Raw genomic sequence first — 25537 nt, forward strand, 5'->3', positions numbered from 1 at the left:
TTATGCATGAATTGCCTAATATTGGCCTAGATAGAGTGTAGAAAAAAGAAAAGATAAATGTACTGTTTCTTTTATTGTATCCATGACTCTTTGTTTTATTCATAAAGTCATACAAGATGCGCATTTATGGCCTTTTGACAGTCTTAAACTTGGCTCTACAGGTTATTAGCTCATATTCTATGACGCATAGGGGAATGTCACCAGGATACATCTTGTCATTTAAGCTCAAAATATGAAGGCAATACATACATATACTTCATAAATAGCAAACTACTGCCTATTGAGTAAACAAGATGCGTAATGTAAGTTAAAGTATACATTGCTTGTACTGATTCAAATTTTTTACCGTCATTAAATGAATATTACCTATGAACAAGCCATATCTTCGCTTTCGCCTTTTAAGACTCAAACATAATAGGGAAAGCGTAAGCAATTAAAGACGCCTTATGTGAAAGAGTGTTTATTCATGAGTTGTGATTTTTGTTTGATCACAGTAACTCTCCTTTTATTAGCAGATGTATTTGGTAGGTTCAGCCCATTTTGCTACTAAAAGACTATTTCAAGAGGTGCCAAAAGGAGCCTACTCACTTCACGCGTAATTGATATCTCACAGGAAGCAAAAAGTAAGAACGTCATTCAGAGAAGGTAGTATATCTAACAACCAATCAGATTGCTGTTAATGTCTTAAAGCTAATTTGCCACTCTTTACACTTGATTTGCCCATTCTGACTATTTGTAGATAAAGTTTGAAAGTGGGCTTCCCTAAACCGCAGCATATATCGACGTTTAGAAAAGAAATGTGTTATCGGAATGACTCATTAGTCATTTCTAACCTTTAGTTATGCGTTGAAGTGATTCTTTAAAGTTTTAACAGAAATATAATGCACCTCTCTTATCTGTCTCTTCGTAATAAGAAGCTGCTGTATGAATATTAGACCATGGCCGCCTGCTGAAACAGCCAAGCTTGCTAAACTGAGCCGACTGTGTACTCAATTATATTCTCAGCTGAACAATATTCACACTCTTATAGAAAAGAAGCCGAGAGAAAGAGAAACAGGCGAGGATAAAAAAAAATACTGAGATGAAGTAGAATAAATGGTCAGACTGTACTTTGAAAGGATCAGTACCAAGAATATCACTGCAGCATAGCTTACTATCGTTCTTCAAACGGTCCCACACAGATGGACTTTTTTGCATGCCTTGGTGAGTTTGATCGAAAATCAGCTAGTACGATAATATAAATTGTAATAATTTTTAGTCAAATGCATCTCTTTTCTTTAAACAATATCAAGAAGCAAAATATTATTCATGTTTACAAGATTCTGCTTCATAATAAATCATCTAAGTGATTAGCCTCGGTACAAGCAAGCAAGCAAGCTATCTCCGAGGTTGATAGTGTGAGGAAATATTTAGCTATTGTGGAGGCTATTGTTGCAACCTTAAAGCAGCTTGGCAAGATGGCCCCTGCAGAGGTAATGGCTGTACCCGAAAAGAATCAAGAGAGAATTTCGTCCCTCATCAACAATCTTTCCAATGGTAACTTGAAAGGAAAATCAAATGGGCTGAAAGACCTGCTCAAAGGATCATAACTATGGACGGTTCAGTCATTATTTAGTGGTGCGTCATATCATTGTTGAGCCGAATAATCATGAGCTGTACCTTTTGCTCCTAGACAAGATTGATCTCCAAAATCTAAATTACGATATCATTGAAGAAACTTTTGCGAATATCAAATGACTTTTTTAAATTGAAGAATATTGCAGACCTCTCTTTTGATGAGGACATCTTGGAAAACCTGGTAACTTGGCTTGCGAATTGCACAAGTAACGCTTTTGGGTAATATCGACCAATTTATTCGGCAACTTAGGTAGGTTTAACTTTTGCAACGTGCAATGCAACAATTAGTTCACATTCAGTGGCGGTTGATTGAACTGGTTTAATAGTATTATTGGATAAGAAGATCTCTATTCTGCACAAGAATTACTGAGCCTGAAGGAAAGTTAGCAGAGGCAACCAGAGGTTTAGTATCTGACTTCCATTTCCAATATCCCACCCAAGATGGCTCAGTGGATGGATCAAGTAAATAATAAGACTGAGAACTTGAGTATTCTCAAAAGTACTTTATATGACTACGGGATTTCGCTCTTTAAAAAGTTCAATGGAGACGGTAGAAAGAAATACTCTAGAAAGAATTCAAGCAAGAAAAGAATGAATGTCAGCTTAATGTTTATTCTAAAATAAACTTAATTTATAATGTCATAATGAATTTTTCTCTTCCTTTTCGTCATCTTTTTCATAATTTTCTTCATCGTCTTTCTTATTATTCGTATCTGTCAACTTCAATTTACATGGGGCATCTTCCACTTCCCCTAAAAGAATGCACCTATGTATAAAAATAGTCAGACATATTGATGTAATTACTTCTTTGCAAATATAGCTTTGCCTTGACTTCTCCCATAAAATAAATTGATTCTTCGATACCCCTACTAGCAAGGTATTTGTGCGTAGTGAGGTAAGCAGCCATGTTTACTTGTTTCAGAACATAAAAGTTGTCAACAACATTTAAAATGCACAGTTTACATCCAAAGCCCATCACTTGAATTAATGGGATTACCACGTCTTTTGCAGGTAGTCCCTATCGAAGCAGAGGGTTGAGATAGTGCCTCGATAATGTCACCATTTTTAATTTGTCATTGTATATTCTCGATCTATACACCTTCTTTGCGAACTTCCCTACACATAAATCTATTCGGCTTCTATTCACACTACTTAAAGCTCGTAAATCTAACTTCATAATTAAATTTTCTTCTGATATTCTTCGGAATAATGTCTACCCTAAAAATGGCTGCTATTAGTAGTGTTATTAAAGTTTAGTAAATCTTTAACTTGAATTTACCAATGTAGCATTAAGTTTTGCTATTTACACAGCAAGCAGAATTAGACACACGACACCTACACAGTATTATATACAATCTTTCATACGGTTTATTTATAGCATTTACCTTATACAGCCCATTTTGTAAAAAAGTTCTTGAAGAAAAAAAGAAACAAAAAAAAGCTGACCACAAAATTCATTATTCTTATAGACGCGTCATGCTCAATTCTCGTTGTTCGTGATCAATTCATGCAATAATCCTGTTTTCTTACAAAATGATATTGCTTTTAATGATGAGCTCTCTCTGTCTTCTCAACATAATAAAAAGATATTTCTCTTATACTTCAGTGTTGTAAATATTGCGTAAATCCTGTGTAGATGTGCTGTGAAAATAGCAAAGCACTAATTTTGAAACAAATAAATTTATATTTATTTGCCTATATGGTAGTTGCGAGTGCATAATGCTTTTATTAGATAGGTTTGCTTTGATCAGCTCAAAGAAGGAAAGAAGTATCTAAAAACGCCTCTGGGGTCAAAGGTACGTTTATTCTACAGTGGATTAAAAACCCGTTTCATTATTTGCTTGCGTAATTGTGAATAAAGATATAAAATAACTTACGCGTCCTTTCGTGATATATTATTGCTTAATCTTTTCTTTATTTGTTAGTGAAATCAGTACAATATATTAACAATCAAATATGCATCATCGCATTTAAAAGATGAAAGCTCTACTGGAACTGGGAGTTAATTTACTGTATCGCCTTTACAATAACGCTACTATGGATGTTAACAAGCTGCTTATTTAACTCTAGAAATACGTAAATTTGTTTAATTACATTGAAAGACATGTTTAATATTAGGATGATCTACATTATCTGTGTTTATGACAGCAGACGAGGATGTTATAAGACAAGCAGATCACTAGCGAGATGATAGTAATATAAAGTAAATGTTTACACCTTTATTGCGGACAATGCATAAGGTCTAAGCTAGAGAATAAATAAGAGTACAGATTATTATTTTTTTCGCGTGCATGGCAAAAGAAAATTCATGCAAGATAATGGGGATGCTTCATTCTATGATCTGTGCTACGTATAAAATCATTTTAATTGCTTTCCTTTCCTTTTTATTGATATTATCGAGATAAGCAATACGCCCTTCTTTCCTACTTTTTTTTTAGATCCGAGGTGGTCATTCTCTTAAATCTATCTTTATACTCAAGCCCCTTAAATTTGAAATTGTGTCATAATTGATCCAATAAAAACGAAGAACTAAAAATCCTCTCCAAATTGATTCTATTTGCATGATTTAAAGCAAAGTAACTGATTAAAGAGAAGGATTATATCTTTATTAAAGTGTTGTATTGATAATAAAAAAGTGAAGTAAACAAATGAATGTACAGGCTAACTTTTTATAACACTTTAATAAAGATATAATCCTTCTCTTTAATCAGTTACTTTGTTTTAAATCATGCAAAAAGGAATCAAAAGAAGTTTGAAATAAACAGATGGATTTAAGCAAAATAAGAAAATGAGCGCCTCGGATATAAGCAAAAACAGAAAAGGGGCGTCTTGTTTATCACAACAGTACCAGTCAAAAAGAAATGGAAGCAGTTTAAATCATAATTGAACAGAATGAGAACATTTCTACGTGATCTGAAGTTATGGTGCATTTCTTTTAACTTGACAGTCGAAGTTTACTGTCGAAAATTCGAAATGTAATCAAAGTGAGCAGACTTTAATGTTTTGCAAACAAAAGAGGCCGAATCCGTTAATAATTAATGTTAAATCATTTCTAACTGTTTCTCTTCTCCATAAACACGTTTAGATTTGATCTGAATAGATTTCAATTGTTTTCAAGAAATGAAAATTAAGCAGAGAGCTTATGAAATCTGCTCTTCCTATTGACTAGAGTTTCTTTAAATGGTATATCGTGTCACAATTTGTTACACGAAATTATAAGCCATTAGAAGACACTTTCCCTGTTTTCTTCTTTCACATCATATCGTGGGCAATGTCTACATTTACAAAACGGCAAAAACTTATAAGAAAACAAAGAGAAAATTCTGAGTCTGGTACATTTGAATCAGCCAAATCAATTGAAATTCTGTCGCTACTATAAGCGCTAAATAGTGTTTACTGACAAGAACTGAATGAGCTACTCCAAGTAAATCATGTTTACAATCAATATGTTGAAGATTATCTTGTACACCATGTATCATTTCAAAAAAAAAGCCACTGTATGATCATCTGAAGGAAGTGTCTATGCCAAAAACCAAAAATAGTGTCAATCTGTTTTAATCTTTTTCGAACTTTGGAATTAAACTCCGACTGCCAAGTTAAAAAGAAATGCACCATACGTGCACGGGGAAAACTACAAAGAGGCTAATGCTACAGACACTACTTATGATATTGTCAACAAAACTTTTCAATGGATAATATCACGTTAAAATTGTTAAGAAAAAGACGTATTTTCATATTCCTTGATGTAGAATACGAATTATCTTTCAAGAAGAGATGTAAAAATGTAGTTATTGCTTTGTTCTAATTTTATGTTGTCAGCTCGGTCAACAAAGAACCAAGATCATTCAAGCGTATTATGATAAATTCATAAAGAATATCCCACTAGACAAATTAAGGTTAGATAGCGAATTTGGTAGTGTGATGTTGTAAAGTGGCATCACAGGTAGTGCCTAGAGGAAGTGCCCTTAGCATTAACCGTCTCGTGTGTGTAGTATCAGTAAAAGTAATAAATCGCCCTTTTTTCTTTTTTCTTTCTCTTTCTTTTTGTAATATACACGACAGCAATATATACCACACTGTAGTACATATTATTAATGTGTTGTCACTCTATCTACAATAGAATATGGACAGGTACTGCGTCAAGCATGGTAAGCTCTTTGAACACTCTATAAGTCAATATCAGTGCTAAAATACGATATTATCATGAATTCGAGGCATTAACTGAAACACTACATACATTACGACATGTAAAGGCTGCAGCGGGAAATAATACTATGCCGGTTATGGGGTATCATCATTTCAAAGAAAAGAAAAAATGGATAAGTGGCGAGAATATTGATATTCAACCCGTGTCCACTGCGGCACATTGGCCATACAAGACTTCGAAGTGGTTAGGATATGATTTTAGAATGAATTTACTGAAATTATGGAAAGGGCTGGAAAGGCCTTTGAAAATTAGAGAAGATTTGCTTCCCGATTCCCCAAATACTTTGCAGAGTACATTTGTGCAAAGTTATGATCATTCAATCTCTCTTTTCTTTGCATTTTGTGGATGAAAACCCCTAATTTCTTCACAAAAAATGGGTTAACTGTGTGTGTTATTACAAGCAGATCTTGATTAGGAAATGAATACCTCTATTGACCCATCTTATTAAAAATGGATAGTTAAGCATGGCTGTGATATGTACAAGCCCCATAATTTGTCTGTTCATAAACGCACAATTTTTCTGAATATACTTCTTTTTTCAATAATATTTTACGCTTCATTAGCTACGTGGACTCCAAAAGGCGATTTAGGGGCACATTGTCACTCAAGTAATTGAAAAAAAAAAAAGCTGTTATGAATACAGAGAGCTTAATGCTCATCTTTTTGTAAATTATTTGGCAGTGTTAAGATATCTATTAGCAACTATTAAATTGATTTACTTTTATTTATTCATTCTTCAAAGTATTAACTGAATAACGAGTAACAATATCTGTAAAGTCATGTTTAACACTGCTTTGGTTTATCTGGCGATTCGGTATCGAAACATGCATGAAACATCCTTGGTGGTAAGCGTGCTACCAAATCATCAATAGGGTATTCAGGAAAAGCAGTAGTAATTCTGGTTAGAGACTGGAATACACACTTTGCTTGGAAATTATTCGGCTCAACTTTCAAGCCTTCGATGATTGGTTTGATAATTGCGCTTTCTCTTTCTGTCAAGTGACCATAGATAGGTGCTGTAAGACCAGTAGCAAAGAAGCTAGCAAAGAGAGCGAGTGTCAAGAGTTTGGCTTGCATTTTTTTTATGTTCCTGTTGGGTGCATGCAAAATGGATTAAAGCTAATTGAGGCTTTCTTTATATAATGGATTTCTGAGAAGGGGGTAGTAAAATTTAGGTTATGGTAATAGATGCATATTGTTGCTCCTGGTAGCAACATTAAAGGAGAAAAAGGTTAAAAAAGGGAGAGGGGAGCCAGGCCATCTCTAATGTTGATCCAGGATACAAATACATGATGAATGCCTCCAATTAATAACAGTATTGTATGAACAATTCTTCTTTGGGGATATCACAAAAGTTCTTTGTGTATTATTATTCATGTTTTATAGATATACCTTATTTGGCTTTTATGACCCTATTACAATAAAACAGATTTTCATTGCTAGATTCTTTCTGTCAGGTTGAGGGCCTCTTCAATAAACTTTAAATAATGATCATCAATAGTACCCTTTTGTATACTTTTCTTAGCTGCGGCTCGCTTTCTTTTAGTACTGTCTTCTTTTATCGTTTTTTGAGACAATTTCATATCAGCTAATCCAAAAACCGTGATGGCATCAAGAATAGTACAGATAATATCTATTATTGTAGGTTTTTATGATTACAGACTCATGTACCTTGTATCAAGCAAGCTATAGTCTTATGTTGATGCTAAGTCCTGGTTCATGCGCAAACACAATTGGAAAAGATAGTCCATATCTGTAACCCCCAGATTTGAATTCATTAATATCGTTATTTTGCCCTGTCATTATCATTCATATCTGTTGAGTGATTAGTCACTCGCTTGAAAGTGGAGCCACATTCTTCTTTGGCAAATTTTCTGACGCTGATTTCCTTCAAGCTAAAGTTATCAAAGCTGGCAGTTGCGCTATCAACCAAATCAGAAAACGTGAGCCTTAGTACGTTGATCGATTTTGTCAGCAGCATATTCTTGATACTCCTGAATGAGGAGTACCAGCTTTATTTTATAATGATTACCTTTTTTCAAAGATGTCTCTGATTAAGCTCTTCTGCTTTTTTTTACCCAAGCTTGGCCATTACGTAGGTTTATTTTAGAAAAACTTAGCTTCATAGGCAGCTTGATAGGCTGAAGTGATGTTATATGCCGTCGAAGAGTCGTTTTCTCTTATATTACCAGTCATTTTCACAATGTCATGATTTTGCTTCCATTCCTTTTTAAAATAGGATGACTTTGTGTATTCATTGAGTAGTACGCGTTTTCTATCTTTACTGTATGATCCTATACAGTCTTTTCAGAATGTAAAGTCGCATATTTATAGCTTTTATAATACAATTTATACGAAAAAGCGACAAGTCAGCGCGATATCTCTTTCTGGAAATAGTGTAACTTTAAGTCCAATTAGTATAAGAATAAAGTGGCACACAGCCGCTTTCAAAGAACTAGTTTAATCCATGAAACATATATATGATTATATCGTGTCTTTGAAAGTTGTTGAAAGCAAGTATTATTACATATGTATGAAAGAAGAGGTGCTCATTATTGCTGCTACTGTATGTTTAAGGCAATATCCTTTTTATTATATTTTACTAGTTTAGTTGGCCAAATGATTAGTCAAACCATAATGATTGCAATTCAAACTTGTAGTATGATTTAAGTATTATGAGGATCAACTTCTTAATTCCCAATTCATTGCCTTATTCTCCCGTTTTCGTTCAAAGATGCTCACTTGACCATCTTCAAAACAGTCTTACCCTTTATAGAATACATTCTACGTAACATGCTGTTGCTTGAGAAAAAAAGCATACGAAAAAGAATATGAAAAAATGCAGTGATACTTTATTAACGTAATCTTTATATTACCAAGTTATTCGTTTCTTGTGTATTGAGCTTAAATAATTATAAATTGATCCAGGCACAGAACTCCATCTATCACGCCAATGATATGCAAAAATCCTCTCAACTTGTTTTCCATCAAAGTCTGTTTTTGAAAATAGACTCGGCATCGAGTTGCTTCTTCTGCACTGTGATGGATCTGTAAAGCACCACGGTAAAATGGACCAAGGTTTAATACGATGGTGTAACACTCTTCTATATATTCTATAATAAAGTTTTGATCCAAATATCTCGGGTCCTTTAATCAAGTGCCGCTTTGGTATATCAGATTCTCCATTCGCCTGTCTTTCTCTTGCCTTGAACAAATCCGCTGCTCCTTCTAATATCTCGCATACATAAGGTGATTTTTGATTGAAATGGAATAATGCACCTGTAAAGGGGTTTCCAAACATCCCTGTTTTACAACTACCTTGTGCGATCCATTCGTGTTCAAATAACGGGCTTAAATCTCTAATAAACATTGTGTCCAGATCAAACCAAACGCCACCAAACTGATAGAGTACAAGCATTCTTAACAAGTCGTCTCTATGTGTGCCGTCATTGTTTTCGCTAACCAAGACTCTCCAAACGTCCACATAAGGTTCTATAGCTGTTCCTTTTGTGAGGTCCATAGGTTGAACAGTTCGGTAACTGATGCGGTTTGTGTCTTTCGAAAGTGCCACCCATCCTTTCGAATTAGTCAGACGTTGCTCATCCTCTTTTGGTATCCAAAGAATCATCGTATGGTTTGTGTTTTGAGTAGCAGCAAAGGATCGCAGTGTTGCCAGTGGTTTCTCGTCAAAGTCTTTTGTTAGATTGGAAGACCAATAGGTGTGGTATAACTGGCTGCCTGCGTACGGGTATCTTCTAGAGTGAAACAAGGCTGCAAAGTCATAGCATGTATTTGCTTCCCAGACAGGAAGACCAGGAACAAAGTTGACAGTAAAGTTCTTATTGCCTTGATGATAAGGACTGTCGGGAGATAGGTTGTCAAAGCAATGTGATAGTGGCTCTATCGCCACAGGTCTTTCTGGAGATAGCCAGTTTCTAAGATAGACGTGAGCATTCACCTCTAAACGACAGAGCATAAAGAATGAGATCAATCCAACAGAGATCAAAGTGATGATCCATTTCAGTAGATAAACCGTTGTTCTTTTGTTCTTTTTCACCCAATTTGCTGGTTTCTTCATTTGTTGTTTTAGCGTCTTAATCCATGTCATTTTTTCTTTCTTTCTTTCTCTTTAAAAAAAAAAAAAAAAAAAGAAAAAAGTAAAAAGTAGAAAAAAAGCGGAAGTGTAAAAGAAATGAAAGAAAAGGAGTTAATGATTTAAAAATAGCTACTGGATTTGGAAATGAACAACTCTTATTTCCAAGCCAGCTACATAGACTCTAAAATAACGTCATGCCTAGTGAGAGATTATTTCGTGTGTGGGGAGGGTTTCAGGTCACAGAAATATCGGCGAAAGAAAAGAATTAGACTTTTGTTTAAGCCATAAGAACACTAAATCATATTGATGCATAAATCAAGGTTTGCTGTTGTTAAGTGGATGGTTGCACACTTCGCCACATAACCAATTAAAGCAATTGCCTTTAGTGATTTTATTTGTTTTACAAAGTCAATAATAATGAGTACGATTAAACAACTATTTTTAATGAGAATACACAGAATTAAGGAAAAGCTCTCTATTAAAAAATATCATGTGCATCGTTAATCAATACGCTATTATCAACAAAGATATTGTTTTAGCAATCAAAAGAATAACATTTCTTATATAATGACTATTATTTAAAACAAAGTTGTTATTGTTGACTTCATGTGTGCCAGAGAAAAAGCAAATCTATAATGTGGCTCCTTTTATGTTATTAAGACTAAGCCTTTTTTTTACAAGCAGCGTGATTAATCATTTGTGGAACAAGCTGATCCACTAAAAGTAATATTCATAGTCCCCTCCCTTGTTGCTTGATTTAATGTGTCATGCGTCTTCAAAGCAAAAGCTCTCAGACGGCTTGCACCTAAAGAGCACAATGAGATCCAAAAAGACAATTGCATAAACAAACAAGCTACTAATCGTATCTCAAGATCGTCTTTCGGAATTTGAAAATAAAACGTTAGCCCTCTCAAAGACAATCCAAAAGTTGTCGTCGTTAAGTTTAGAGCAATCTGAGGGCTTTTGGTTTTACTGGTTTTGCTATTCACACAAGGCACATTTGCACAGGGCAAAATGATGTAATGAGCTTAGATGTTTATACAAATCGTAGGATCTGACCCGCTTTATTTTTATTGTAGTGCTGTAGATGCCAGCTTATTACAATTGAATTTCCTTGGATTTTACTTTTAATAGATCGTCTATTAACTTGTTATACTTGTCTGTCATCGTTTGAACCTACTTATTTGTGAGTAGCTTGAATACAAGAATCACAATCTAAATTACCAATTTTTCCATTTTCTTAATATCATCTGCAGATTGATGCTTCTTGTCTTCTTTTAATAGCTTCATGCCATCCTGACGAATAGACCTAATCTTGGCCTTTGTCTGTTCACCTGTTGTATTAACCAGTTTGGCCATTTTATCTCGAGATTCCTTTGTGGGTCTAATGATAGTGTAATCAGTTTACGTGCCATATATCCTTTTATCCGTTCTTACTTGGGAATAGGCACACGAATTCCTTTACTTTCAACAATTGGATTCAAACCCAATCCTGCATTACGGATAGCTTTATCTACAGATGCTGTATACTGGCGAATCAATTTAGTGAGTGTTGGTTTAAATATAATGAAAAATGACACTTACATCAGTATCATGCACCATCACCATCAAGGTCTGTGGGTCCCTCACTGTGATCTGTGCGAGGTCTCTTAACGGAAAGTTTGAGTGTTCAATATTAACCTTTACGGCATCCAACAATGCTTTTAAGAAAAAAGTAAATACATTTATATATAAACTCACAATGATCGTCATTAGATCTTACATGGATTAGCTCTGCCAACGCGAATGTTGGACAAATGCTCCTTTAGAGATTGAACACATTGCTCAAAGCGTGCTTCAAACTGACCTTGGTTAAATAAGGGTTCTTTGACTTCTGCTCCCACGTCTTGTTGTTCAGCTTTAGACTTTTTATTGTCTTTGCTCTTTTTTGCATAAGTTCGCACATTCTGTAGTATAGGAACGGTTACTACTGGCCTAGGCGCTAGGATAGCAGTACTGAGCAATGTAGTTCGAGGAGCAGATCTAAGGGCCCTTGACAGAATTCGAAATGACATGTTGTGTGTAAAACAAACCCAAAAATGTAGAAGCCCGCTCTAGTGACACATGTATTGAGAGAGAAAAAAAAGATGTACCGGAACACACGCCGGAAAGTACTGAGGGTCACCTGATTTCTACGGTTCTTTTTGACATCTCTTTCGGATCGAACACCGCACAGCAGCAATATGATAGAGAGGCATACTTCAAACAATAGACTTTATTATCAACTATGGTCTTGTCGACAAAAATTTTAATAAGTGCACTCAAAGCTTCATAATGGCTTCAATATCGTCCACTTCTTTTGGAACAATTGTAAAATTCTCATGCCCTTCTTTGGTAATCAGCACAGTGTCTTCAATACGGACACCACCAACTGGACGATACTGATCGATTTTGCTCAAATCGAAATATTTGGTGTACTCAGGTAAACTTGTCCACATTTGAATGCTAACATCGTTGAAATACAGACCTGGCTCTACTGTGATCACCATGTTTTCCTGAAGAGGCTCATTCATCAGTTCCAAGGATTTGCCCTTTCTTGTTAAAATGCCTATATCGCGTCTTTTTTGTTTGTTTGTCAGGATAGTCGATATCAAGCAGACATTTTTTTTTACATACCCTCCTACATCATGACAGTCGAGTCCTACAGAGTGCCCAAGACCTAATATGAAAGGAAGTTGAGAAAACCAATAGTGCTGTATGATGTGCTGATGGTGTTACCATGAAAATAAAACGCCTTATATGCCCCGACTTGTATCAATTGATCTAGATCGCCTTTGAGGACACCAATGTTCAAAAGTCCCTCACATAAAACGCGTATGGCCAAGTGACTCATCTCGTTCCAAAGCACACCAGGCCGTAAGCTAGCTAAAACCCGCTGTTTGAAGGGTAAAGGATAAGCGCGCTCGCCTTTGCATCAATATATGAATTATACCTTTTGTGCTTGCAATACAATACTATAAATTGCCTTTGCTTCTTGACTAAATTTACCGAGCACTGGAAAGGTTCTGGTGATATCACTACCATAGCACTGACGTTCACCACCAGCATCCACCAAGATGAGATCATGAGGGTCAGTGGGTATCACCTTGTCATTATCCGTATAATGAAGTATAGCCGCTCTTGGTCCCGAGGCTACAATGGGAATATAACATTGCTTTGGTAACCCGTTTTTGGCACATATCCATCTAAATCTTGCTTCAAGTTCGCTTTCATAGATCACTTGGCCCTTTTGTTTAGCAACGTGTGACATGAGTGAAAGGTGCGCATGTGAGGAGATATGAGCTGCGTAACGCAAATTCGAAATTTCCCAAGGGCTCTTAATCAGTCTCGCCTTATGAATTGCTGTGATCAGTCTAAAGTTGTCTACTTGAAAGGAGTCAAATGTATTTGTGGCAGAGGGTAGAGTGTAGATGGTCGTAGGCTTGATTCTATGGATAAATGGAGACAATTCCTCCTCTATCAATATATGATTCACGTCATACTTTCTAACAAGTGTATCATGACTATCAGGTATTCCTTTCCAAAGCTGTTGAACAGGAGGCACAGTAGGCGGTATGAGGTATATCTCGTCCGTATCCGTCAGAATCAAGATACCATAACCTGGTTTTTCCACGCCTGACAAATAAAAGAAATTGCTCTCTTGGCGAAAATCGAGTTCAACATCTGTATCATCCCTTGCTTGAGTCCTTCGTCCTGTAAGATAGATGACTGAACCTTTCAGGGGTTCCAAATATTTCTTGACAAGTTCATAGTTGAGTCGTGTGGGTATTTTTTTTGAAATTGGATAAAATTGCATGAATAAAAAAGAAAGATAACACAGACTCTAAAAATCCTTTTTTTAATTTTTAATTTGTCGTTTTGAAAAGCAGTGTCCAGAAAGTCATGGGGGGATATTATGCTGTCAGAGTGGGTCGTCATCAAGGCATATATAGAAATTGGGCTGATTGCAAAGAACAAGTCAACGGTGTGAGTGGTGCAAAGTTTAAAAAGTTTAATTCCTTGGAAGAAGCTCAAAGTTTTGTGGATGCAGGTTAGACTTTACTTTCAAATGCTCCTCCTTTCTTTTTTAAAACAAACATTACTGTAGAAAGCTCAAACTATTCACAACCCAATTATTCTCGTTCTAACTACCCTCGTTCTAATGACTCTGGTTATAATTACTCCCGATCCAACTCTCGAGCTAATGACTCCAATAACTACTCTCGTTCAAACTACTCTCAACCCAGTTACTCTCGTTCAACTGATTATTATGAGGAAGAAGGTGCAACATAAATATTACTCAAAGTGCCTAGTACTTATATAAACTTCAGAGGTTTATTCTACTCCAAGAAGCACTCAATCCCAAGCTTATCAGCGATATAGTCCCTATGCATCTCAAAGGACTCATTCAAGAAAAACCGTCGTCTATACAGATGGTGCCTCGGCTGGTAATGGTCAAGTGGGTGCTCGAGCAGGCTATGGTGTTTATTGGGGCGACAATGACCCTAGAAATTTGAGTAGGCCTCTTGAAGGCTCAAGACAGACCAATCAGAGAGCAGAAGCAACAGCTGTCATGCGCGCATTGGAGCAAAGTGCAGCCAATGAGCCCTTGGAGATCAGAACTGATTCTCAATATGTGATCAAAGCGGTGAATCAATGGTCCAAGAATTGGAAGAAGAATGACTGGAAATCATCAAAAGGCACCCCTGTGGAGAATAGAGATCTGCTCGAAAAGATTGTAGACATAATTGATCATAGAAAGGCACCTGTTGATGTGGTCTACGTGCCTGGTCACTCTGGGGAAGAAGGTAATGAAAAGGCAGATAGATTGGCTGTAGCAGGTGCACAGAGGGGAACCCGCTAGCTATCTTTTATTACATTTAACCAAAATGAATCATCTATTTTCCTCACGGTTTCTTTTGGGAAGGTCTGTATTGAGAGGTCATTAAATATCTGATTGTTATCAAACTCTTTTGGGAAAGCAACCATCTTGAGGATATCAGTAGCAGGGATAAGGAAGGGACACTCTCTGATCAAGTCCTTTTCTAATTGACTTTTTATATCTGTTAATTGTAATGCATCATGTAGTAATAACAAACCACACTTTACCTTCCAACATACATATCAAATCTGTTGCCAATAATGGTAATTAATGGAAGTTGTCGTGCTGTCCAATTGGCACTGAGGGTGTTGCTATATAATCCTCTACCACAATGTGGCATATAGAACAGTGTCGATTGCTCCACAGCTCTTTTTCCTTGTTCATTTTCCTGAATGATGTCTAATTTATAAATGGCACATAATTCCTTGTCTAATTCTGTCATGACTGGATCAAAGATGTACATTTTTCCAGGTATCTAATGATCATTAGTTTCTCTCCATCTGTCATGTATTGTTCATTAATTACATTGAGTAAGTCTCTCAAAATCAAAGCAAGTATAAATTGGTATTGAGCATTCTTTGATTTCTGCATAGATCCAATGCCATAACAAACAATATCATTAAACTTGCAGCTCAAGAGGTGTTCCTTAAATATGTCTAAAGAGAGCAATAAGTAACCATGGAAACATATAAAAAAGTTAGTTTACCTAATAATTCTTTATAAAATCTACTATTTTCTAAAAACTCTCTAAAACAAGAGGTTAATATCTATAAACATGAATACTATTATTACCACTACCTTCTTTCCTTTAACTTTGCTTCAAGATCATCAATTGTGTAGTCATCAGGATCTTTAAAGGTATACTTATTTCTCTTCTTCTTTGACACTTTCTTATATTTAAAACGTTCTACTGTAGTAAACCCATCTTGATCACTTTGATCTGTCATTTAGGAAAAAAATAAAAGGGGGGAGAATTCTTAAACTAAAGAGCTGTTTTCGGAAAGCAATTTGATACAGCGAAAAATAACTCTGACACAATGCTTTTTTTTTTTCTTTTTTTTTTTTTTCGGGACCAGTATTTTTAGATGTGATGCTATTGTTTGAAGGCATCACTCCTTATTTCAATCATAGCTCTTTATTAAGACACTTATCCCAATAGTTTTGTGTGTGCTTGTCTAGTCCTAGCAGTTTTCAACATTAACTGTTTTGCTTATCTCAGCAATTCGAGGTATGAGCCTAGAGTCTTTATCCAGAGGATTCTTTTTTTTCTAGCTGAAAAACATAAACCAGATACAGATTTAATGAGTAAATTGATTCTTCTTAAAAGCACGAGATTGCAAGTATTTTTGCAAATAATTTCGTAGGCAAGTGTTTGTCATTTTTTGTCAATTCGTTTTGTTTTGTGTATCATATTAACTCAGGATTTCTACGTAGGGGAACATGCAAAAGAAAAGTATTTGGCATTGCCTGCTGAATAGGCAAAATTAATGAAGCCAGATGTTGTATACGCATCCATAAATTGTAGAGACCGCGACCTACCTCCTGTACCAGTAGAAGTCCAATACACTGCGAACATGAAATTTTATTTAAGGGTAAACGAATATTACCTTCAAATTTTAAAAGAGTACCTTTCGCACCCATCGTAGTAGTAGTTTGCATCAACAGTACTACTCAAAATATTATAGATGTGGAAGCAAAACAAAATTTAGGTACTCTATTTGCCATGCGACTACCCTACTCAGGTTGGGTCAAATTTTTCCATCCACGCATACCTGAGCGTGCAACCACTTAGCCCATTAGTTGCTATTGCACATTTTTTTATTGAACAAAAACAATTATTAATATCAATGGAACGCATATGTCGTATTTACCCTATAAATACTCAATCTTGTCGTATGAGATTACTATAAATTTATACTGTAAGAATGAACAACACAAAGCAACTGACAGCAATACATGTTATTAGCATATAACAGAACACGTCCAATTCTCATTAATCACGGCATAATCGTGTTTTCATATAAAATGACGATGTTGTAATAATGAGTTCTTTCTTTTTTCTTATTCTTTATAAAGAAATTATGTAGAAATTCATCAACGCTTATTTATATATTAAAGACATACACAAGTACGAAAACTTCCTTGCGGTATTGCAGCAAGCCTGTAGCCAAGCAAATCGTCAGCTTTCCAAAGCAAGTAAGAGATTGTTGGAAGATGTTAAGAACCCTGAATTAAGGAAAGGACAGTCAGGTGTTTGGATGATAGCATCCCTTATGTGAATGAAGTGTGCCGTAAACACCATAAAACAGCTGAACCTTTGGCCACTCCATTAGTAACATTGTCTTCTGTCTCCTCCATTATATACTCAACCAGTCAGGACTTTTTCTATGCTCCCAAACACAAAAATCTCAATTGGACCTATATTGTCTTTTTGTTTGTTTCAATTCTCTCTCAAAGAAGATAAAGATCCAAAAAAAAAGCTTTTTATTGTTATTATATTTACATTGTAAAATTCGAACAAATAAAGAAAAAATTAATTACAGCAACAAAGATCACTTGAAGTGTGATTATGTTGATACTTCATAACTTCGCAAATGTATCAGCTTGTATGCAAAAGATAAGACAGCCAATCAGACACATTCTACTCATGAGCGGAGAAATTCAAAAAGTTTTCCTTTTTCTTCTTTCTATTTTTTAGAGTAGAAGAGATGCCTACGACACGATTTGCTTCAACACAAAATCCAGAAGAGACAACAGCCAATGAAACTGTCCAAGAGATACGTAACAAGCGATTCAGTTCAAGAAAAAAGCGTGAAGGTTCTACAGCACAAACACCAAAACAAAGAGTGATGATGCAGTTTCTTTCAACAATTATAGAGTAAGAAGTACTCACTATTTCATTCTTTTGTATACTCATGTCATAATTCACATAGCTATGATAAGCAGCATATATTATGGACAGAACCCAAAGAGCATACAACAATTACTATTGAATCAATAGAGGATCGCGTTTATAAAGGAAAATACAAAACCTTTGATTCATTTAAAGTATGCCCCTTAACACAACAGCAATGAATATGTGAATTGACTAATATCATTCGCTTAGAATGACATTGACGCCTTGTTTCTATCTGTTGTGCCCAGTATACAATCATCCAAAGAAGAAATGAACACGTTTAAGCAGCTCTATCAATTTACTCAAGGCTGTTTAAAATTTGAATCTGAACGACTGAACGAGAACATCCAAGAGGGAGAACGGAATATCTATAAAGTAGTCGCTCTATTTAGGCCTTCAGTAGATGGATATGTATTTAGTGATACAACTATCAAAGAACCAACAGCGCCAGCAAATGACCAATTGCGTATGATACATCTTTTTGTTTATAGTGATTACAGCTCACCTTATTTTCTATAGCACAAAATGTTCATGAAATGATTATTCATCCATCACAACCAGTACAACAGGAAGAGGTACCATCACTAAAGCAAACTATAGCCCCTCCACCAAAGTATCCACCAAAGTTGATGAAGCACGAAGATAAACCAGTTGTGCCAGGTATTCACAATAACTATAATAAAATAGTGCTGTGACTAAAAGGAGACCACCTTTATTATATAGTTCAATGGCTTGACTTTGGAGCCTTTTCCAGTTTTGCTCCAACATATGATTCGAATAATGCAAATGTGACATATGAAAACACATATATCGGTCGTACAGCAAAGCGATTGAAAGTAGACAAGATAGGTGAAAAAAATGATGAGAATGTGGATGAATTGAACAAAGCTTGGCTTGAAAAGGAAGGATTGGATGTTAACCTGATTGAAGACGCATTTAATAAATTGCCCAGTACTGTAGAAGAAGAACTGGCAAACAATTGTCAACTATTAGAGAAATTAATGGAACATCAAGAATCAAGAATTGAAAAAGGGGAAGTAGTGGATGAAAAGGAATTAAAGACAGGTAAAGAAGAAGGATGTAAAAGAGAATGGATGAATTAATGTTAATATAAAATATAGCCAAACTTTTGGAAGAGAATATCATAAAGATGCTGTCTAGGCTACCACCAAATGCAACTGCCAATACAGAGCTAATAGAAAAAACAATGGAGAATATACCATTATGTGAACCTGCGTACAAAGGATCTCTCTTGCCTCACAAAATGTTTTCATATCCTACAACAGAAAAAGCCGAGGTTTTACCACCCTATGCAAACCTTACGCCTACATATAATAAGGATCATTGGCGTCTAGTCAAGGTGCCACCGTTGGCTACAAGCGACAATAACAATAATAACACCTATCCTTTGCTTAGTATGGTAGAACAACAGCAAATCAACTTTTATACAAAACCTCCTGCATTTATTCCTCCACAACAATTTATTCAACAGCAACAACAACAACAACAAAAGATGGCACCTCCTGTTGGACAAGGCTTTGTGCAGCAAAGAAAGTAGGGTATTATAGAATAAAGACATATCATATTAATGTGCGGTTGATAACAAAGAAATTTAAAATAAAGAGCGCACACTTTATCTTTTTTTTTTTTTTTCTTTATTTGCTATTGTTGTGTCTCTTTTACACCAAAGATGTCAGAATCCAAAAATAACAAGACCGCACTCATTCGGCAGGAACCCTGGTACCTTAACCCAACTTTATTGTGGTTATTGAAATCAGCAGCTATCAACTTTGTTCTCCCATTCTTTAATGGCGTCATGCTTGGCTTTGGTGAGATTTTCGCTAATGAGCTCCTTTTCAAATATGGATGGTTTGGTCGTTCTTTCCCACAACTTGGATTAAACAACACGATACCACCAACTGCAACTACTGAATACAGAAAGACAGTGGATGCTGCTATCAAAAGAGAAGAGAAGAAACAAAAATAACTGTAAGGAGTCTATAAGGAATATATACATATACACAGACGTCATCCATTCCCCTCTTTGTTTTTCTAAAGACACTATAATAAATAATGTATGTGTTGCTGTTGATTGTAAATAGTTGTAATCCTGTCCTGTCAATCTGATCACAAGGAGAAGTAAAGGTGCATACAGACACGGACGCGCACACAGTATAACGCATAAGTTTGGCTAAAGTAGGCTCCCCTGTTGATGATGTATCATTTGAAACAAAAGCATAATCATAGCACGCGTTAGATTCATAATGACTTGATGTAAGCCTCTACTGTCTTTCCGTTTCTATTGATTTGTCGTTCTTTTTTTCCCTCTCAGTACAAAAATATCTCTTCAAATATTAAACTGGACAATCCTTTCTATTCTGAGGTCGAGTGCTTAATGGAATTCTGTGGGCATTTCGTTGCTTGCTCCAGCAATTCACAAATTTGAAAAGCCTTTTATCTTCTTTTGTCCATCTTTTTCCACTAAATAACTTGGATCAGAATCATTGTATCCTTGAAAAATATCAAAAATGATTTATATGATTTCACTTATACAGTTTATTTTTGTCATGGGCATGCTTATATGAACTTCTTCAATATCAGTAACCTGAAACATGTCTACTGGCTTTTGTTATTACTGCATGCGATGAACAAATCAATTTCAGCGAAATTTATATTTATTTTCAACAAGCCTCTCTTTTGTTTTCTTTGGAAACCTAAAAAAAAATGACTGAGGAAGATAGCAACAAAATACCCACTAAAAGGGATGCAGAACGAGTGATCTTGGACAAGGAAAAGCTTGATAAGCTAGTAAACAGAGCCAAAGAGGTTATAGAAAGTGACAAGACGGAAGTTCCACCCTTTTGGGTGAATAAATATAAAAAAGAAGCAGCAAGGAACTGGGATCTATTCTATAAGCGAAACACAACCAAGTTCTTTAAAGGTATGCTACTAAAACAGTAGTATACACATGTGTTCATTGTGTAATATTTCTTTTATAGATCGACATTGGACAGATCGTGAATTTGAAGAACTTGCGCCAGATCAATCAGGCAATCGAAAGTATTTACTCGAAATAGGGTGCGGTGTAGGCAATTTTGTTTTTCCAGCCTTAGCAGAGAACTCTTCGCTATTTATTTACGCATGCGATTTCTCAAAGAGAGCAATAGATATGGTCAAGTCCAACGAACAATACGACGAATCTCGTTGCAAGGCATTTGTATGCGATTTGACTCAAGATCTATTAACTGACCAAATTGAACCAAATAGCCTAGACTTGGTAAGTGAAAAAAAAAAAAAAAAAAAAAAAACCTAAAAAAAAGGAGAGGTTTAATGTGGATATTAGGTGTCTGCCCTTTTTGTTTTCTCAGCTATTCCTCCAGAAAAGATGGAAGTTGCTATCAAGAATATTTATAATGTACTAAAACCAGGTGGAAGAGTATTGTTTCGCGATTATGGACTTTATGATGAAGCACAAGTGAAATTTAGTAAAGCTTCAGATAAACGGTTAGGCGATAATTTATATGTACGTCAAGACGGTACAATGAGTTATTTCTTTTCAACAGAAGATGCTAAGTCAAGATTTGAAGCTGCTGGATTCAGCACAGTCGATTGTCAGTACATCTATCGTGAGACGACCAATCGTCAGAAAGAAATGAGAATTGATAGAATATTTACACAGGCTAAATTTGAAAAGAAGAGCCGTGATAGTTTATAGAAATAAAAGAACATATTTAAAACATTGGAATCAAAACCATACTTTGCTGAAATACACGCAATTTGTCCTTGAGAAAATCTAGAGTAAGGTAACTTCCTTCCAAGTAACGATCACTCACTATTCGGACCAAATGATATACGGCCATGAAACACACGTCTAGTGGCAAACGCGGTTATTTTATGGTTTTAATGTTAAACTCCATATTGAAATACTTTATAAACTATCTAGTCTTTTCAGGACCCAGGTCATTTGGTGGTTCCTGGAAGTGAGACGCATAGTTGATACGACTAACCTAGGCTATCTTACCATGCTATTCATATCCGGTGATGATGGATCGCTTTTAACATGTATGATAGCCATAGTTCAAATAGTGCAATATAACAAGAATAAACATGAGTACTTGATAGTCTTCATGACACTTGGCTTTTATTAATCGACTGCATAAAGCCTTTGCGCGTTAAGTGAAATAGTTTACTACGTTACTCGAATACAAAACTATAATAGAGCATACATTTTAATTTACAGTCTCTGTATCGCTTCATACTAGAATAATGGCACAAACTACAAGTATAATTAATAATAGCAGTAAAGAAATACAGTGAAAAAAATAACACTCGTCAGCAAAAACCTTCAATTTGATCAATCCGAACGGCTTGATCCTCTCAGTACTTATTTTCTTCCCAATAGATGCACCCAAGCCTGTTGAAAACAGACCGCAGTGATAATACAGGATAGAGAAAAAAAAAAAAAGAAAAAGCATTTACAGTTAGCTTCTAAAAGATACTAGAAAAGCCAGAGAAAGCTCATAGCTAAAAAAAAAAACCCCTGATTTAAAACAAAAAGCCAAAACGATGAAGGAATACTGAAGTAATTGCAAGGATGTGCATAAAAAGATTTCATTAGTAAATTCCATGTACTTTAAAGTGCAATAAATGATATGAAAGTAGTCGTATTAAATACTAACGAGCAAAAAGTGTAGGAATAACAAAATGAAGTTTTTATTTAAGTAAGCAATAGTTTGATTTCCAAAGAGAGAGTTTTGAATAAGTAGAGACTTTTTTTTGATAGCCAAGTTTAGAGAGCAAGTAGAAAGCTATTCTTTTTTTCTCTTTCCATAAGTCTAGAAAGCCACATTATCGCTAGCTTTCAAACCCAAGATGTCTAGAACCATAAACTGCATGCCAGAAGATTACACGGTGTAAGCCCTCCATGAATAAAAAGCACTCAAGATTCAAATCTCAAAAAACAAAAGTCAATCTCAAAACCATATCACGGTAAATTCAACGAGAGAGATGCTTCAACGTACAAAGAGTGCACTTCTAAGTACCTAGGACGAAGCGTTTCGAAAGGGTGATGACCGTGGAAACATCGGAATATTGAACATTTGGAGCATCGCAACCATCGAGCTCAGCAGCAAGGGAGGGTTTACGGGCCATTCATCAGCTTTAGAGGCAGAGCCATAACAATAGGAGCATCTCGGGGTGATCCAACGTAGAGAAGCAGCGACCTATAGCAGAGCTTGATAAAGTTTGGCAGATAGTGGCAAAATAGTTTGAACATGTAGTTACTCCAGAGCAGTACTGATTAGCAGTAGACATTGATAGACATGAGCAAGATTCTTCAGGGACTTTCTGACGTTGATAAGCATGTGGCAGGCACTGCTGATCATTTGCAGGTATTGATAAGCATAAGTAAGTATTTGGGTATTTGTTTGATTGTTTGATTGTTTGAGTGTACTGATAAGCAGTAGCAAGCATTTTTTTTTTGAGTATTAGCGAGTAGCAGAGGTTTCTTTAAGGCTTCATCCCGTGAGAGGTCATTATGATAGAGTAAGATATATAAGGAACCATGAAATAGAGCCAGTAAAAGTGAATATTCTAAACGATGACATAAATTATACGCCCTTTGAGGTCACCCAAACGCTGTTATACCTTTTCAACATGGGGGATAATAAAAGTATAAGAAAATTTTTAAGAGATAAAGAATGAAAAAAAAAAAAGAAAATAATGATTATCTCTTTTATAGTTTTTTGTTTACGTGAATCATGTTGTTTAGGCTGAATATAAATGATTCATTCTCTCTTTCTCCAATAATGTATGAATAAACAAATAACTCATTTTCTATTTCTCTCATATTAGAACATATCCGAGCATCCGAACGCCTCCCCCCTTTTTTTACATTTATTTTTTTCATAGTCTCTTTTCTTTTGTAAGGCCACTTGTTTACATAAAGTTGATCTCACACATAACTTTTTTATTATGATTGCTCCACTTTTCTTATTTCCAGTGCGTGTCTTTCTATATTTCTGATCGTTCTCTTTAATAATGAGTAAAAAAGTGAGGTGAGAATTAAATGTACAAGGGAAAAGGTTGAGAAGGAGGCAGTATCCTTTAAAAACGCAGCTGATAGTAAACAAAAAATAAGGCTTTTCTCAAAGAGCACTAGACTGCCGATTCTGTGGAACATATGCAATTGATTCCATTACAGCTGTTGTTTGTCAATCAAAGAAAGAAAGCCAATCGTGATTGATCTATTTGGTTAGCCACTCTGGCTTGCCTCATAAAAGCAATAATGAATTATTATTTTTCGCTAATAAGAACCAAAAACAAATTCTTCTAACCTTTTGTATCAAAATCTGTTTATCAAGAATGAAACATAGGTGATTGAATTACTGGCTTAGGAAAACACAAGAGTGTAATGTTTTTATTTTTATTTTTAATGCACATGAAAAAAAGGCAAAAGGTAAAAGTAAAATACTTATCCTCTATTCCCTGTTGTTATATCTCTATCCTTTTCCCTTCTGCTTGTGAAATGCAGACCAACATTAGCGATGACTGTGATCGTAATAGATTTGATGACTATACGTTCATTTTTATAGTAAAGCAATGGATCTTCCAGGTCTGCATAAACTATTTCAAATGGCGCTCGAAACAGGGTGGGTTGCTAAGGTACACGACATACTTCACTTAATAACTTTATTGTCATGGATGCTTGCCTATCATGAATGAGAGGTATTAATGAAATATGCAATTTATTGGAATATGAGAAAAGGGCTTTTTATAACCATGAAAAATAATATGAATATATATATGCATGAAATGGATAAAAATGAGCCTTATCTGGTGATAAAATAGTATGATGTTTTTCCAATCAATATTGGTTCTAAAGTATCATCTACTGGATTATTGTATCACTTCCATTTTACCAAATATTGTACAAAGTCACAAAATCTTCGGCTATCTTTGGTGCTTTCAACTTCATAATGTTTTCTTGACTTTTATTGGTGAACATGGAGGATAGCTTCGGCCTGAAATGACTGAGAGATGTGAAATCTCTTTTGATGACAGTAAATTGATATAGAAGATAGGATGTATCATCATAGTACGTGGTAATTTGACCTTGTACACATGCTTTCCAACCTTTGCAATGACAGTGAAGATACCTTTGTTTATTTAGTATAGTACTTGTATACTAATATGAAGCTGAAAGAGTCAAGGAAATAATTGCAAATACAAGGGTTGCGTCTTTATTTTGGGCTATGACGCTATTAGATATTCAAATTCAGGACACTTATAAATAATCCACTTCGCCTGTTTAATCTTTTTTTCTTTAGTGAAGTTTGATTACAGCATGTATGAGGAATGTCGAGAAGGTGAATTTGGACTTGGCAGCGATGTTTTACAATCCTTGTTTGACATACTAATTTTAAGTCGTTTTACATGTTGAATAGAATTCACTTGTAATTTATCACAAATTTCCCATCAATTTAAAAAGTAAAATGGGGTTCATTCGTCGAACAAATGAAATTAGCTATCATACAAAGCTTGGAAAAATTTAAGGAAGATTGGAAATGTGTCTATAGGCGCTTTGAAAAATGTTTCGGATACTTTTGCAAAAAACAGCAAATAATGAAGACAATTGGCAGAATCTTATTGAAAACAACATTACAGTTGAGGTGTCAAAGACAATACAGAACACCAAGCCTTCTTCATCAAGATGCACATCAAAATAAACTTACCAAAGAAAATTTAGTATACAAATTATTCAAAATCTCAAGTATTGTCGTGTTTCTGCTTTTATATCGAAGAAGCTTTTACTCTCTGACG

The 25537-nt window shown here is 35.2% G+C and overlaps 14 protein-coding genes across 14 annotated transcripts; 7 read left to right on the forward strand and 7 right to left on the reverse strand.

The window, feature by feature from the left end:
• Positions 1-1965: 1965 nt before the first annotated feature.
• Positions 1966-2363, forward strand: RHIMIDRAFT_266002 (uncharacterized protein). The gene has a single exon (XM_023611866.1). The coding sequence runs from the start codon at positions 2059-2061 to the stop codon at positions 2239-2241; it is 183 nt and encodes a 60-aa protein (XP_023470104.1). The 5' UTR covers positions 1966-2058; the 3' UTR covers positions 2242-2363.
• Positions 2364-2634: 271 nt separating this feature from the next.
• Positions 2635-2853, reverse strand: RHIMIDRAFT_266003 (uncharacterized protein; the record flags this gene model as incomplete). Its single annotated transcript, XM_023611867.1, has 1 exon — positions 2635-2853. Exon 1 carries the CDS (start codon positions 2792-2794, stop codon positions 2636-2638), a length of 159 nt encoding a protein of 52 aa, XP_023470105.1. The 5' UTR covers positions 2795-2853.
• Positions 2854-5786: 2933 nt separating this feature from the next.
• RHIMIDRAFT_266004 (uncharacterized protein) lies at positions 5787-6434 on the forward strand. The gene has a single exon (XM_023611868.1). It carries the CDS (start codon positions 5892-5894, stop codon positions 6171-6173), a length of 282 nt encoding a protein of 93 aa, XP_023470106.1. The 5' UTR covers positions 5787-5891; the 3' UTR covers positions 6174-6434.
• RHIMIDRAFT_266005 (uncharacterized protein) lies at positions 6425-7155 on the reverse strand. Its single transcript, XM_023611869.1, has one exon. The coding sequence runs from the start codon at positions 6899-6901 to the stop codon at positions 6608-6610; it is 294 nt and encodes a 97-aa protein (XP_023470107.1). The 5' UTR covers positions 6902-7155; the 3' UTR covers positions 6425-6607.
• A 1230-nt stretch (positions 7156-8385) lies between these two features.
• RHIMIDRAFT_266006 (uncharacterized protein) lies at positions 8386-9955 on the reverse strand. The gene has a single exon (XM_023611870.1). It carries the CDS (start codon positions 9930-9932, stop codon positions 8697-8699), a length of 1236 nt encoding a protein of 411 aa, XP_023470108.1. The 5' UTR covers positions 9933-9955; the 3' UTR covers positions 8386-8696.
• A 1063-nt stretch (positions 9956-11018) lies between these two features.
• Positions 11019-11974, reverse strand: RHIMIDRAFT_233999 (ribosome recycling factor; the record flags this gene model as incomplete). The annotated part of the gene is made up of 5 exons (XM_023608071.1): positions 11019-11096; positions 11145-11304; positions 11358-11449; positions 11505-11620; positions 11683-11974. 5 exons carry the CDS (start codon positions 11972-11974, stop codon positions 11019-11021), a joined length of 738 nt encoding a protein of 245 aa, XP_023470109.1.
• A 246-nt stretch (positions 11975-12220) lies between these two features.
• On the reverse strand, positions 12221-13755 carry RHIMIDRAFT_246941 (Creatinase/aminopeptidase; the record flags this gene model as incomplete). The annotated part of the gene is made up of 4 exons (XM_023610365.1): positions 12221-12518; positions 12576-12618; positions 12678-12834; positions 12892-13755. The coding sequence occupies 4 exons, from the start codon at positions 13753-13755 to the stop codon at positions 12221-12223; spliced, it is 1362 nt and encodes a 453-aa protein (XP_023470110.1).
• Positions 13756-13841: 86 nt separating this feature from the next.
• RHIMIDRAFT_197089 (Rnase Hi) lies at positions 13842-13994 on the forward strand (the record flags this gene model as incomplete). The annotated part of the gene is made up of 1 exon (XM_023606171.1): positions 13842-13994. One exon carries the CDS (start codon positions 13842-13844, stop codon positions 13992-13994), a length of 153 nt encoding a protein of 50 aa, XP_023470111.1.
• Positions 13995-14530: 536 nt separating this feature from the next.
• Positions 14531-15808, reverse strand: RHIMIDRAFT_61484 (uncharacterized protein). Its single transcript, XM_023615467.1, has 5 exons — positions 15619-15808; positions 15527-15567; positions 15346-15476; positions 15048-15295; positions 14531-14991 (listed from the first exon to the last, which is right to left on the reverse strand). Exons 1-5 carry the CDS (start codon positions 15765-15767, stop codon positions 14799-14801), a joined length of 762 nt encoding a protein of 253 aa, XP_023470112.1. The 5' UTR covers positions 15768-15808; the 3' UTR covers positions 14531-14798.
• A 1722-nt stretch (positions 15809-17530) lies between these two features.
• On the forward strand, positions 17531-18273 carry RHIMIDRAFT_61493 (uncharacterized protein). Its single transcript, XM_023615468.1, has 3 exons — positions 17531-17698; positions 17754-17868; positions 17927-18273. Exons 1-3 carry the CDS (start codon positions 17670-17672, stop codon positions 18233-18235), a joined length of 453 nt encoding a protein of 150 aa, XP_023470113.1. The 5' UTR covers positions 17531-17669; the 3' UTR covers positions 18236-18273.
• RHIMIDRAFT_61499 (uncharacterized protein) lies at positions 18274-18695 on the reverse strand. The gene has a single exon (XM_023615469.1). The coding sequence runs from the start codon at positions 18521-18523 to the stop codon at positions 18311-18313; it is 213 nt and encodes a 70-aa protein (XP_023470114.1). The 5' UTR covers positions 18524-18695; the 3' UTR covers positions 18274-18310.
• RHIMIDRAFT_61500 (uncharacterized protein) lies at positions 18696-19358 on the forward strand. The gene has a single exon (XM_023615470.1). It carries the CDS (start codon positions 18867-18869, stop codon positions 19272-19274), a length of 408 nt encoding a protein of 135 aa, XP_023470115.1. The 5' UTR covers positions 18696-18866; the 3' UTR covers positions 19275-19358.
• Positions 19325-20048, forward strand: RHIMIDRAFT_266015 (uncharacterized protein). The gene has a single exon (XM_023611871.1). The coding sequence runs from the start codon at positions 19407-19409 to the stop codon at positions 19701-19703; it is 297 nt and encodes a 98-aa protein (XP_023470116.1). The 5' UTR covers positions 19325-19406; the 3' UTR covers positions 19704-20048.
• Positions 20049-20440: 392 nt separating this feature from the next.
• On the forward strand, positions 20441-21431 carry RHIMIDRAFT_197290 (methyltransferase; the record flags this gene model as incomplete). The annotated part of the gene is made up of 3 exons (XM_023606190.1): positions 20441-20657; positions 20716-20993; positions 21060-21431. The coding sequence occupies 3 exons, from the start codon at positions 20441-20443 to the stop codon at positions 21429-21431; spliced, it is 867 nt and encodes a 288-aa protein (XP_023470117.1).
• Between the last annotated feature and the right edge of the window lie 4106 nt (positions 21432-25537).

The sequence above is a fragment of the Rhizopus microsporus genome (genome assembly GCF_002708625.1).
Source record: "Rhizopus microsporus ATCC 52813 unplaced genomic scaffold scaffold_2, whole genome shotgun sequence".
NCBI classification, from domain to species: Eukaryota; Fungi; Mucoromycota; class Mucoromycetes; order Mucorales; family Rhizopodaceae; genus Rhizopus; species Rhizopus microsporus.

Coding starts and splice junctions, on each gene's coding strand:
- RHIMIDRAFT_61493 (XM_023615468.1), top strand. CDS start 17,670: ATGATGCAGTTTCTTTCAACAATTATAGA. Junction 17,699..17,753: donor TTTCTTTCAACAATTATAGA/GTAAGAAGTACT, acceptor TAATTCACATAG/CTATGATAAGCAGCATATAT. Junction 17,869..17,926: donor AAACCTTTGATTCATTTAAA/GTATGCCCCTTA, acceptor TCATTCGCTTAG/AATGACATTGACGCCTTGTT.
- RHIMIDRAFT_266006 (XM_023611870.1), bottom strand. CDS start 9,932: ATGACATGGATTAAGACGCTAAAACAACAAATGAAGAAACCAGCAAAT.
- RHIMIDRAFT_266015 (XM_023611871.1), top strand. CDS start 19,407: ATGTCAGAATCCAAAAATAACAAGACCGCACTCATTCGGCAGGAACCC.
- RHIMIDRAFT_266002 (XM_023611866.1), top strand. CDS start 2,059: ATGGCTCAGTGGATGGATCAAGTAAATAATAAGACTGAGAACTTGAGT.
- RHIMIDRAFT_61500 (XM_023615470.1), top strand. CDS start 18,867: ATGCTGTCTAGGCTACCACCAAATGCAACTGCCAATACAGAGCTAATA.
- RHIMIDRAFT_266005 (XM_023611869.1), bottom strand. CDS start 6,901: ATGCAAGCCAAACTCTTGACACTCGCTCTCTTTGCTAGCTTCTTTGCT.
- RHIMIDRAFT_61484 (XM_023615467.1), bottom strand. CDS start 15,767: ATGACAGATCAAAGTGATCAAGATGGGTTTACTACAGTAGAACGTTTT. Junction 15,477..15,526: donor ATTTTATAAAGAATTATTAG/GTAAACTAACTT, acceptor TGCTCTCTTTAG/ACATATTTAAGGAACACCTC. Junction 14,992..15,047: donor TTTGATATGTATGTTGGAAG/GTAAAGTGTGGT, acceptor AGATATAAAAAG/TCAATTAGAAAAGGACTTGA.
- RHIMIDRAFT_266004 (XM_023611868.1), top strand. CDS start 5,892: ATGCCGGTTATGGGGTATCATCATTTCAAAGAAAAGAAAAAATGGATA.
- RHIMIDRAFT_61499 (XM_023615469.1), bottom strand. CDS start 18,523: ATGTGTTTTCATATGTCACATTTGCATTATTCGAATCATATGTTGGAG.